The sequence below is a fragment of the Podarcis pityusensis genome (genome assembly GCF_964106645.2).
Source record: "Podarcis pityusensis genome assembly, chromosome: 10".
Classification (NCBI taxonomy): Eukaryota; Metazoa; Chordata; class Lepidosauria; order Squamata; family Lacertidae; genus Podarcis; species Podarcis pityusensis.
Genome location: NC_138035.1, coordinates 29,736,647 through 29,748,823, shown reverse-complemented (window position 1 = coordinate 29,748,823; position 12,177 = coordinate 29,736,647). Strand labels below are relative to the sequence as shown.

The following is a 12,177-nucleotide window of genomic DNA, read 5'->3' as shown; positions in this document are numbered from 1 at the left end:
GGGAGACCGGGTCAAGTTGCCCCTCAGCTTTGGAATATCCATGTGGCCTTCCCTGGTTAGGATCTGTGCGCTGAGCTCACCTCCAGTATCATTAGAGATGAATGAGAAGAGAATTGTGTTAAAGCACTTGGAACAGAGTGGAAATAAGTAATGACCACACAGTCCTGTGGCATCTTAAAGGCTAACGGAATTTGCCATAATAAATGGTTCTTGCTGCAAAAGACTTAACATGGCTGCCCCTCTGGAAGTAATGATGTGTATATAAAAGCTCAGGCTGCAACCTTTAATAATTTAAATTAATTGGTTAGGGCCATTTTAATAGACTAAAAAAAAGCATCTCTGGTTTGATTGGGTGGTAAGTTTTTATTTTTTATTTTTTTTAAAGTTAAATGGGAGTTTACCCTAAATACTTGCAAAAACTGAAGGTGGCAGGTATATCTTAGAAGTGGCACCCCCCCATCACTTTCTTCACAGATGGCCCTTGCTGAAGCATGCACTTCCATCACCATGCCTCCCCTTACTTACATAAGCTATTGTTGTAATTGTATGCACGTTTATGCACATTTGATTTATTTTTAAAATCCCTTTGATTAATTGACTTTCCTTAATGAAAGCCCAGTTGCACCTCCCTCTTTCCAGTGTTGAATTCTACACTGAATTCCCCATCACTTTCCAAATTGCATTAAGTCTGGCTTTTTTTGTTTTTGTTAAACTGGATTTGTTCTGCTAGGCCGACAGAGTCCCTTAATCCACTTTAGTTGCACAGACCTAAAGTTCTGATGTGTGCTTGAATCCTGCAAAACGCTGACTGTTTGGAAGCACTGACAGTGTACCTCTGTGTTTCCATGCCTTGCTAAGCAAAACAGGAGCTGAGGCTGTTTGTGAGGATGAGAGATATCTCAATATGCCTTCTTCACTAAAAAGGGCGTTGGGAATGATCAATTCCTGTGCCTCTTGAGAGCAGTTGGCCACACGGTTCTGCTTCTCTCTCTCTCTCTCTCTCTCTCTCTCTCTCTCTCTCTGTGTGTGTGTGCCTCCCTCCCAGCAAGCTGGTTTTCAATTGCTGTCATCTTTCAGGGCTCATCAGCTCTTGAAGATACAGGAGAAAAGTCAAGTGGCAGCCCAGCAAAAAGGCTGCAAGACTAAGGTAAGCTGAAGGTGAGAGAACAGGGGGACTGTGTGGGTTGGGAAGAAAGGACTGGTGGTGGTATTATTATTGTTAATCATAAAAGTTCTTTTATTCCACTCTTGGAGAGCCCCCCTCTCCAAAAGATTTCCAGAACAGCTTGCACTTAGTTAGGGAGTCCCTATCCTCAGGGTTGCAATCCAAAAGGAAAAGGGATTGAGAAGGGAGCAGAGGGGAAAAAGCAGATAGAATGGTTGCTGCTCATTGGTGATTTTGGTATAACTCCTTGGCTGTTATGCCAAAGCTGTTGAGAGAGGAGGCTCACATTTGTAAGCTGTGCACAAGAGGAATTGTCTAGACTCAATCCTGGAACCTGCAAATCAGTCAATCAATCAGTAACTGCCCTTCAACCGAAGATCACTTTTACAGTATAAAAACACAAAATGATATGGTGCAGCCCGTGTCGTGCAGCAGATAGAATGAAGGACTTGGACCACAGAGACCCGAGTTCAAATCCCCACTCAACTACAAAACACAATGGGCAACCCAGGCCAGTCAGTCTCTCTCCAGGCTAGCCTACTAAACATTCGTCCCTGGGATGAAGGGCTGAATATGAATCTTTGCTAATAGTAATAAGAAGGTTCTTTCCTGCAACGTGTGACGTACCGTCAAGGAGGGAGTGCTTTTGAACATGCAGGAAGTACTTTTATCTCAGCTGTGGAGTGATCAAGTCGCACCCATCTGGAATTGTCATGAAAAGTCTAGCGGTCATAAGCCACCACGAGTGGCTGAAGATGCAGGATTGTGATGTTTTAGACCAATTTATAGGCAGAAGGGTTCTGCATTTTAGGAAATCATTGCAGCTCTTGACTTAGGGAGGCTCACCATGGCAAAATCCAGGGGTGCGGTGGGGAAGGGAAGATGGAGAGAGAAAACCCCATCCTGGTCTAAGCCTTTTCCCTTGTCCACAGGCTGCAAAGCTTGGAGCAGTCCTCGGGTCCTACTTCCTGGCCTCAGTGTCTGGTTTCTTGGATCGGGTGTGTGAGTGGGTAGCTGGTTTCTTGCTGCCTTTCTCTCTCCGACACACAGCCTAGGCGAAAAGTGCTACACTTCCCTGTGTGGTAGCCGTTGTCTCTGCTGGTGCAGCGTTTTCTTAGGGACAGCCTTCCCTTATGGGAGATGCAGAGAAATGCCTTGCATTGTTATCTTGAGCCGTTTTCTCGAAGGACCGGAGCTTGCGAGAGAGGAAGGCTCTTAATTGCTGCTATGCCCTGCCTCACTCGGGGAGTTGTATCTCAAGGCACAGCCTATTTAACTTCCAATAATAAACATGTAGCTGTCATTTTGCAAGCGCCTGAGTGATGCATGCTTTGTTCTGTCTGTCTCCTTCCCCCTCCTCCCCTTCCCTCCCTTTCTCTTTGTTCTTTCCAGCTGAAGAAACGGGCCCTGGACCAGCTTCGCCTGGTGAAACATAAGCAGCAAGGGGGGCAGAGTGAGGAGGCCCCTTGGCAAGAGCTTTGCCCAGGTGAATTTGCAAACCTCTGCTCCCAACAGAAAAGAGTTGCTCTTGAGTTAATGTCAGATAAGTAGCTCCCACGAATGGTCTACCTACTGTGGTGTGCGGGCTCTCTATACAGGGGCAGTGTCTGTCTCTCTCTCTCTCTCTCTGTGTGTGTGTGTGTGTGTGTGTTTTGCATATTCATGAGGATTTGTTTGATTTATTCAATATGCAGAACACCACCCAAAGATCACAGGGTGGCTCACAACATAAAAATACGAAGTAAGAACCCAAAATAGAAAGGAGAACAAAAGCAAACCAGTAACGCCCCCCTCCCCACAAATACATTTTTAAAAGACATAGAATGTTAATCAGCCAAAGGCCTGGTTGTAGAGAAAATTTTTCACCTGGTGCCTAAGATATGTAATGAAGGCGCCAGGCGAGCCTCTCTTGGAAGGGCATTCCACAATGGGTGGTGGGGGCTGCAGAAAAGGCCCCTGTGAACCTCTTGTGAAGGAGGCGCATGAAGAAGGGCCTCAGATTAATATCACAGGGTCTGGATTAGTTCATATGGGGAGAGGCAGTTGTTGAGGTATTGCTGTCCTGTGCTGCTTAAGGCTTTAGAGGTCAAAACCAGCACTTTGAACTGGGCCCAGAAACTAATCCAGCCAGGCCAGGATTGGCGTTATATGCTCTGACTGTCTGGCCCCGGTGAATTTATTTATTCATTCACTAATTTGTGGATACTCCACCCTTTAATTATGCAATCAGGGTGGCTTTCAATAAAATGAACGGGGGGAACCCACATTAAAATAGCTAGTACTTAAAAATAAAGAATAACAGCTAATCTAGAAAATCATAAAAATGGGTCAGGATTAAATAGATTTATTTTTTTTAAAAAAGCTTTTAGTTAGGCACTGATGAGGCATTTGAGTGGCTTCCAGGTGAGCCTTTCTCTTGGGAGAACGCTCCATTGCCACAGTGCCACCACTGAAAAGGCCCTTCCTTTGTTAACCACATGTTGATCTTGGAGAAAGCACTCTGATGATAACCTTAGAGTTGGATTATGCCGGCATTGTGTGCCTGCCAAAGAAGTAGGAAGCATGGGAATCTCATTCCTTCCCTCTCGTTTTCCCCAAGATAACTACAGAGCGGGGGTGGGGGCCCCTTTCAACCCAAGGACCCCATTCCTTCAAGGGCAACCTTCCGAGGGTCAGGAGTAGATGCCAAAGCGGGCAGAACAATGGATGTGATTCTTGCCTTTGTTGATTAGGTTACATCACAGCCTGGCAAAAGCATTTGAGGAGGGTATGGCCTGTGGGAGGGGTATGTGGCCTGGCACAGTCTCATCGAGGGCCAAATGGAGAGCTGCATGTGGCCCCCAGGACTGAGGTTCCCTACCTTGCAGTAAATCATAGATGATGGTGATAGGCACTTGCTCTTGCCTGAATAAAGCTTGTGCTTTATTCACTGGTCTTATTTGCTAGTCTTTATGGTCGGCTGGACCTAATGGTCAGGGGTCCCTTTACCTTTACCTTATGGTAGGGCAGTAGTGATGGGGAAGCTGTGGCCCTCCTGGTTGCTATTGGACTCAAATTTCCATCAGCCTCGACCAGCATGGCCAGTGCTCAGGAATTATGGGAGCTGCAGTCCAGCAGCACCTGGAGAGCAACAGGTTTTCAATCCCTGCTTCGTGTTGGGTCACAGGACTCCTTGTTCCGCTTGGAAAATAAATAAGCAGGCCCTCTCCAGCCAGAACAGGGCTGAGCAGAGCTTGCAGGGGTCAGGGAATGGGGACCTCAAAGGTCCGCGCAGCTCCCAACCATCACCATATTAAAGACATATAAGGAATCACTGAAGCCAGCAAGCCTGCCCTTGCTTCTCTTGCTCACTGACCCTGCCTTTTTATTTGCAGATGGAACTGAAAAGCCCTACAGCCCAGTATGTCCTCTCATGGTTCAGACCCGTCGTCCTGTCATGCTCTCACCTGCATGCTTAGCACCCCATCTCATTAAGAACCTTCTGGCTCTCCCTTCCTCCCATCAGGACTTTTGCTCGTGCCCATCTGGTAAGCAGGAGAGGCTGAGTGATTTGACAATGGGCCGGTGGTGAAGCCGGAAACGCCAAGTGGGTCTACGTCCTTTATCCTAGCTCTGGACTTGCACCTTGAGACCATGCTAGGAAATGAGTCTCTGGTTTAATAATCTTTACTCCTACAGGAGTAAGCATTGAAAGTCTCCTTTTCATGCCTCTAGCTCAGAGTTGGGGTGATCCAGGCCTTGCAGAGGTTGCAACTCCCCATCATCTGTAACTGTTGGTCCTACTGGCTGGGGTTGATGGGAGATGTAGCCCAACCACACCTGAAGGACCACAGGTTCTGCACCCTTGCTTTGAGCAAGGATCTTCCTTCTGTATCTTGAAGTGGGGGGTGACTTTTGACAAGACTTTCTGCCTTTTGCCCTTCCCTACCTGAGCCCCACAAATGCGGGTTCCACACTTTGGGTGCAGGAAACAGAACTCTAAGGATCTCTATTCATGGAAAGCAGAGATGGGAGACCTATGGCCTTCCTGATATTGTTGGACTCCAACTCCCATCGGCCCCAGCCAACGTAGCCAATGGCCAGGGATGATGGGAGTTGGAGTCCAACAATATCTAGAAGGCCACAGGTCCCCCACCCATGATGTAAAGAAGAAAACCCGCCACTGACCCATGTTCATGGCCCATAGTGTTGCTGCAAAGAAGGTTTGCTGATACGAAATTAATGCCTCCTAATGCAGTGAAATGTGGGACCTTGAGATTGTGCTATGATTCTTGTACCGTGTGGTGTGGAAAATGAAAGGACAGGAAGTTCTTCTCATCGAGGTCAGGGCCAATAGATGGATCTTGAAAAAAATCCATTGGTCGATCCCCTTAACAAAACTACTGGGAACTACAGTGCTAAGGTCATAAAAACAAAAGACGTTGCTTCTGTTTTCCTTCCCTTGCAAAAGAAAAAAAATAGGGCAATTTTTTGGGGAAAAGTTCTGCATTGCAACTTGCATGATTTACAGCATGTTTATTCAGAAATATCTCCCAGTGTGTTCAGTGGGTTTGACTCGCAGGTTAGCCTTAGGATGCCATTCCCTGCACTCTTAACTGAAACTGGGACTTAATTTTGATTAAAGAGAATTTCAGATTGAAGGTGCACGTCTTAGCCCAGGCCAGGGGTCCGCAACCTTTCTCAGCTGTGGGCCGGTCCAGCGTCCCTCAGACCATGTGGTGGGCCAGACTATCTTTTGGCGAAAAAAATGAACGAATTCCTATGCCCCACAAATAACCCAGAGATGCATTTTAAATAAAAGGACACATTCTACTCATGTAAAACATGCAGTTTCCCAGACCGTCCGTGGGCTGGATTGAGAAGGTGATTGGGCCGTATCTGGCCCATGGGCCTTAGGTTGCCTACCCCTGACCTAGGCTTTGAAAGCAACCCCCCCCCAATGATAACTCATGCTTATTGTAACATCTCCTCCACGACTTGTCCTTTTGTGGTTTTTGCTCCCTGCAATCACAGATGCCCCTCCTGACCAAAGACTCTCCTCTGCCTCCTCCAAGAATATTCTTATCGCTGATGGGATCTCTGAAAGCCAGAGGAACTGTGGGAAGATGCGCACCATCAAGGAGGCTATTGGAAAGGTGAGGACTAGAGCACTGCAGTTTCAGGGCTGAGAGGCAGGGCGAGACGAACAGTTATGCTAAACCGCCTTATGGAAAAACTCGAGACAAATTAGATTCCCCTTTTATTGTAACACTACCCAGGCAACTCTTTGTGGCGAGAGCTTCTACACTGCTATTCCCAATTACTCTCAGAGCGGGGAGTGTACTAGCGGCCATCTGGAGCTGTGGGAAATTTAATGGCTACACTTTGGCGGCCCTGCTTCCAGGGAAGGGGAATCCAAATTATCTTCCTCTGCCTCAAACCAGTCCCAACAAGCTGTCTCCACAACTTCCTATGTAAGCTCCATGACTGCCATTTTGTGTAATATCTGTACACATCCCATTTGTCCTTCTCCAGAGAAGAGGGTCTTCTGAGTGCAGATCTGCAAGCTGGTGGGCTCTGCAGGTCTGTGGGGCGATGCTCTCCTTGACTAGCATGGGAGACCGAGTGTCCCTGAAGGTGACTGTCGAGATCTCCTCCCACCCAGACGTATCGGACACCCAGCGTGCTGTATATCAACTGACCCTGCCCTTCAATTCTCTCTTTTCCTCACTGGTTTGGTTGTAAATCCCATCCTTTAATGGAATTACTATTGGAAAAGCAATGATATTTCACAGTGTAGGGTTTGATTTAATGTAACTTGTCAGGGACGGGTTATTTCTTTTCCATTTAAATCAGTAAATCTGTTGGATTTCCTTGCAGAACAAACACTGCCTGCTGGAGCTGGAGGTCCAGGTGGCGAGGGAACTAATTAAAAGTGAAATATACCCCATCGTTATCCATGTCGAGGTCACAGAGAAGAACGTCAGGGGAGTCAGGTATGAAAAGCCCTTCTCAAGATTGACACGGGTTGCAATGCAGATGGGAAGAGCTGGCTTCAGATGGTATAGGCAGTCCGGCACCCCCTGCTCTGCCATGACACAGCTCCAGATGAGAGCCCTTCTTCCTCTAGCTGAGCCTGCCGGAAGAAGCACCAACCTTTCCATTGTGCCTAGACCCAGCTCCGTGCCCTACTGAATTACCACCTGGAGAAGGGCAATAGCTCAGTGGAAGAGCATCTTCTTTGCGTGTAGCATGTCCCAGGTTCACCCTCTAGCACCTGCTACTAGGAGAGACACTGTCTGAAATCTGTGTTGCATGCACAGTCTCCCAGGTTCAGTTGTTGGCATTTCCAAGTGGGGCTGTGAGATAGCCCTGTCTGAAATCCTGGGAAGCTGCTGCCAGTCAGTGTGGACCGAGCTAAATGGACAAATGGCCTGGTCCAGCTCGCTCAGTAGAGGATGAGGCTCTGAATCTCAGGGTCATTTGTTTGAGTCTCACGTTGGGCAAAAGTTTCCTGCATCGCAGGGGATTGGACTAGATGGCACTTGTGGTCTCTTCCAACTCTACAATTTTATGATTCTATGAATATAAGGCAGCGGACTTAGGGAAATGTTCACTGATACCAAGATGAGGGATTCTATGGAATGCAGATAGAGAGAATTGATAAGAATAATGATCTGTTGTGATCTTGATGGAAGCATACAATAGATGAGCCTTCTTGTGTTTTGGCTCATCTTCCTCCCCCCCCCCCTTTTTAATTTTTTAATTTTATTTTTTTCCTCCTCCTCCTCCTCCTCCTTTCCTTTCCCTTTCCCTTTTTTCTTTTTTCTTTCCCTTAATGGCTTATGTTCTATGCCATATACTTTGATATTTTTTGTAGTTTTAAAAGCTTTTTTCATTATTATTATTAAGGATTTTTCATAATAAATTTTCTTCAATTTTGATTGTTTATATTTATCTGTATTTGTTTAAAGCAAAATAAAAGTATTAAAAAAAAAAAATAAGGCAGCGGACTGGGGCATTGAACCGTCTAAGGAGGTGTAGCAAGCTATGCTTGTTGAAATTTCCTCTTCTGCGCTGCAATCAAAGCTGCAGGAGCCATGTCCTCTGTCTTGCTTTGGCAGCTGACCACCCTAGAACACAGGTGTCTCGCAGTGAGAAGATGAGTAGAACAGCTGACAAGTTTCCCTGAAAGACAATTTTCCCCATCTTTGTTGGTCCTCTCCCAAACTCCGTAGCCTCAAGGAAGTGTTTTTAGGGAACTATTCTCATTCTGTGCAAGAGGACAGTAAGACCCAATAGGCTGAGCCAATATTCTGAATCAACTGACTCAGGGGACCATAGAATTGCAGAGTTGGAAGGGACCATCTAGTTCAACCCCCTACAATGCAGGAATCTCAACGGAAGCATCCACGACAGGTGGCCATCCAACCTCTGGTTAAAAACCTGCACCTTCATTGCTTCAGTTTTTTCCTGCAACTCCTTCACAAGCAGTGCTGATGCAAAAAGCTTTGAAAAACCACCACATTAGAAGCCATATAGGTAGTTGCACCCATCTCGGTTTTCTCTATATGGATTGGCAGTGGCTCTTTCCAGTTTCGGACATGCAGTTTTTCCTGGCCTTGGGTGGCGATTGAACCCAGGGACCCTCTGCACATGAAACGAGTGCCCTACCACTGAACTGCGCCCCATCCCCAGATACACTATGGACCATAAGGTTTCACCGGTTGCCCAAACTCTCCTTTGGGCAGTTACAGTGTCTGCTGAATTTTTTAAAGCTCCTTCTGCAAAAATCCTGAATGTTTTGCTTCAGATGGGAACGCACGTGGACTGTGATTTGTGACATCGTCCTGGTGCAGGGGGCGGAGGAAGCTCCCAACTGGAGCGTTTGCTTGGCGGTCCATCAGTTCTTGGGATCAGACCATTAGACTTCAACATGCTTAAGCTAACATGCTTGACTTAACCCATCTCGGCGAATGCATTATTCATAGCATCTCGAGGAGTCTACTGATGGCATGTTTCTCTGCTGTGCTCTTCCCTCCTAGGAGCTGGCTGGGGAAGCCGGGGCTTCGCGACTCGGAGGTGCTGAAGCAGTGCCGGAAGGCCAAGTGGACTCTGCACACTTTGCCATGCTTGGGGGCCTGGGTGGATCCTCACGCCTGGGGCAGTGCAGAGGAGCTGGTGAAGGTGGTGCGGGCCCACGTCTTCCAGGAGCAGACCAGGATTGTGTGGGTCGAGGAGAGGGATTTGTGATGGGTGTCTGGAGGTGTCTGCAAGCAGAAAAGCCTCTGCAGGACAGAGGCTTCGATCCACGACCCGCTGATGATGTTCTGGATCTTTGATTCACTCCAGATATCCTACAGACATAGCCCATTTCCTTGGTGGTCCAGTCGTTCCCTCAGTTAGCCCGAGAACGGGAAAAATGTGCCTCTGCATTTCACTGCCTCCAGTATCGACTCCACTCTCCCAGGCCCTTCCTCGTTTCCTGTGTTCTCTGTGGCTGTTGTCTCTACCTCTTTTCACATCCTGATGGAAGTATGTGTGTGCATTGGGGGGGGGGATGGGGTGCCCTCATATGCACGCACATGGACATAGAGTGTCCCCTCAGCCAGAGGGACTGTGAGCGAGCAGGAGAGACACCCTCTGCGCCTGCTGCTTTATTGTGCCTAAATTATTGATGGACCCTTTTTATTGAAGACCGGAATATGGAAAGAGAATTAAACAGCATTAACAATGGAAATGAACGACTGGCTGCTTCTTGAGTTCACTGGGAAGGAAGCACATTTCCAACTTGTTCCTAGTTGCCTGCCTCTGTCTCCACTCCTTCCTTTTTGCCTAGTAATAATAATTTATTATTTATACCCCATCCATCTGGCTGGGTTTCCCCTGTCACTCTAGGCAGCTCCCAACAGAATATTAAAAACACAGTAAAACAGCAAACATTAAAAACTTCCCTAAACAGGGCTGCCTTCAGGTGTCTTCTAAAAGTCAGATAGTTGTTTATTTCCTTGACATCTGATGGGAGGGCGCCACTGCCGAGAAGGCCCTCTGCCTGGTTCCCTGTAGCTTTGCTTCTCGCAATGAGGGAACCGCCAGAAGGCCCTTGGCTCAGGACCTCAGTGTCCGGGCAGAACGATGGGGGTGGAGACGCTCCTTCAGGTATACTGGGCTGAGGCCGTTTAGGGCTTTAAAGGTCAGCACCAACACTTTGAATTGTGCTTGGAATTGTGCACAATTCTTGAATTGTGTCTCTCTGCAGTTCACCTGCTGCCTCTTGTGTGGCTAAAGGCACAAACTGTGTAAGTAGGAATCTGCCTTATACCAAGTCGGACTTGCAGTGTTGTCTGCACTGACTGGTGGTGATTCTACAGAGTTTCAGGCAGGGGTCACTTCCAGCCTTACCTGGAGAAGCTGAAGATTGAAGCTGGGATCTTCTGCTTGCAGAGCAGATACTTTACCAGTGACGCATGGCCCCTTCTAGGGAAAGAGTGGCTGTCGCTTCTGTTCCTGGGCAACTTCCTGCTCCTCTTTGATTCCTTCCCCCTCAGTCCTCAGGAACAGCTGTACTGCTTTGTCAGAAACAAGAGGTTGGGTCCACAAGGGCCTCCAGAAAGTCAGCTGTTGCACTCACTCAACAGAGGCTGTCTTCACTTAAATTTCATGAGCTGGGGTTGCCAACAGGGTGCCCTCCATTTATAGCTCCCATCACCCTTGACCATTGGCTGTTCTGCCCTGGACTGATGGGGAGCTGGAGTCCAGTAACACCACGTCGGCTGCCCCTTGATGTAGGATGACTTGCTAAGATCACTCGGCCTTGAACTCTTCCATCTTATCTTTTCCCCATGGACATGGGGGCCAAGAATGGGGTGGAGTGGAAGAGGATGAAGCACAGTAAATGAAATGCACGGAGGGGGGAGAGTGAAGAGCTACCATGCAGAAGTCAGCCCTGCTTTCACTTTTCACTCAGCTCACAGCATTCCAAGCTGCTTTCCTCACGTCCTGGCTTACTTCCCTTGTAAGCGCCTCCTCTCAGCCTCGAGACACAGAAGGTTAACCCTTCACTACACCCAACAAGCCCCAGCTGGCTTTTGGTACATAACAGAGCTCTTGGCTTACCTTCTGAGTTGTGTTCTGGGAAGGATATGACTTAGAGAGAGACAGAGTTGGTCTGCTCCCAGAGCTTGTCTTCTGTTGCTTCTAGGGGCCCACTGACATGTGCAAGATGCCACAAAAGTCTGGCAAGTGTTTGTAAAGGAGGGTTGTGGAAAGCTGGTATAGAGCAGCTCCTTAGGCTCTTCCTGAGTCAAGCCATTGGCCCTTTTAGCTCAATGCTGTCTATACACTGGCTGGCAGTGGCTCTCCAATATGGTCTCTCCAAGCTTTACCAGCACCTTGTTCCTGGCTTGAAGAAACTCAGACATTTTTTTGGCATCCGTATTTCACTGTAGGAATCACACCCCACACTGTTTCTCTTCCCTGTGTTTGTTTCGGAACCTGTTTCTGACGCCCACAATTTCTTCTGGGGCCCACTTGCGGTGGCTACTTCTGCATTTGTACTTTACCAGTTCCTTTCACGCCAGCGGCCTGGTTCCCTGTGTGGGCAGAGCTGGGTTAAAGAAGTCTTGGGTAAATATTAACCCTGCAAGTTAATTTGGCCTGCCGCAGAGCAAGGGCATGTTAGCAGAGGAATGCCATTTGCCTCCTCAGGCAGCTATTAGAAGGGTAGTAAATACCTTGTAGAAGTTGTGTAAAGAGTCATTTAATGCAGCTGCATTTGGGAAGGTGCAAATGGGGGGGGGGGGTTGTTCTGTAAAGCCATAAAACTAAAGGAGGAGGTTATTTCTCAAGAACATCAACAAAAACACCACCAAAAGATGAAAAACGGCAGCAAGGATAAGATAAGCATTAACATAACACAGTCCTATGCATGACTTGTTGTAAGGCATCTTTTAATATTCCTAATCATAATTCATCTCAGTTGTGGCCTTATAGGCCATTGCAGTTTCTCTGAATTCTCGATTTAGAATCGAACC

The 12,177-nt window shown here is 47.5% G+C and overlaps 1 protein-coding gene and 1 long non-coding RNA gene across 3 annotated transcripts in view; one reads left to right on the top strand and one right to left on the bottom strand.

Moving 5' to 3' along the window:
- CARD10 (caspase recruitment domain family member 10) overlaps positions 1-9,884 on the top strand; it is a 43,075-nt gene extending 33,191 nt beyond the window's left edge. For both annotated transcript variants that reach the window (XM_080971675.1, XM_080971674.1), the window contains exons 17-22: positions 1,078-1,147; positions 2,558-2,651; positions 4,540-4,692; positions 6,179-6,300; positions 7,025-7,140; positions 9,190-9,884. In XM_080971675.1, coding sequence (XP_080827801.1) covers positions 1,078-1,147; positions 2,558-2,651; positions 4,540-4,692; positions 6,179-6,300; positions 7,025-7,140; positions 9,190-9,397 — 763 coding nt within the window. In that variant the 3' untranslated portion in view covers positions 9,398-9,884. The remainder of the gene's footprint in view (positions 1-1,077; positions 1,148-2,557; positions 2,652-4,539; positions 4,693-6,178; positions 6,301-7,024; positions 7,141-9,189) is intronic.
- The window catches only part of LOC308457739, a 515,363-nt gene that overhangs the window by 162,408 nt on the left and 340,778 nt on the right, over positions 1-12,177 (bottom strand). The gene's annotated exons all lie outside the window — the stretch shown is intronic.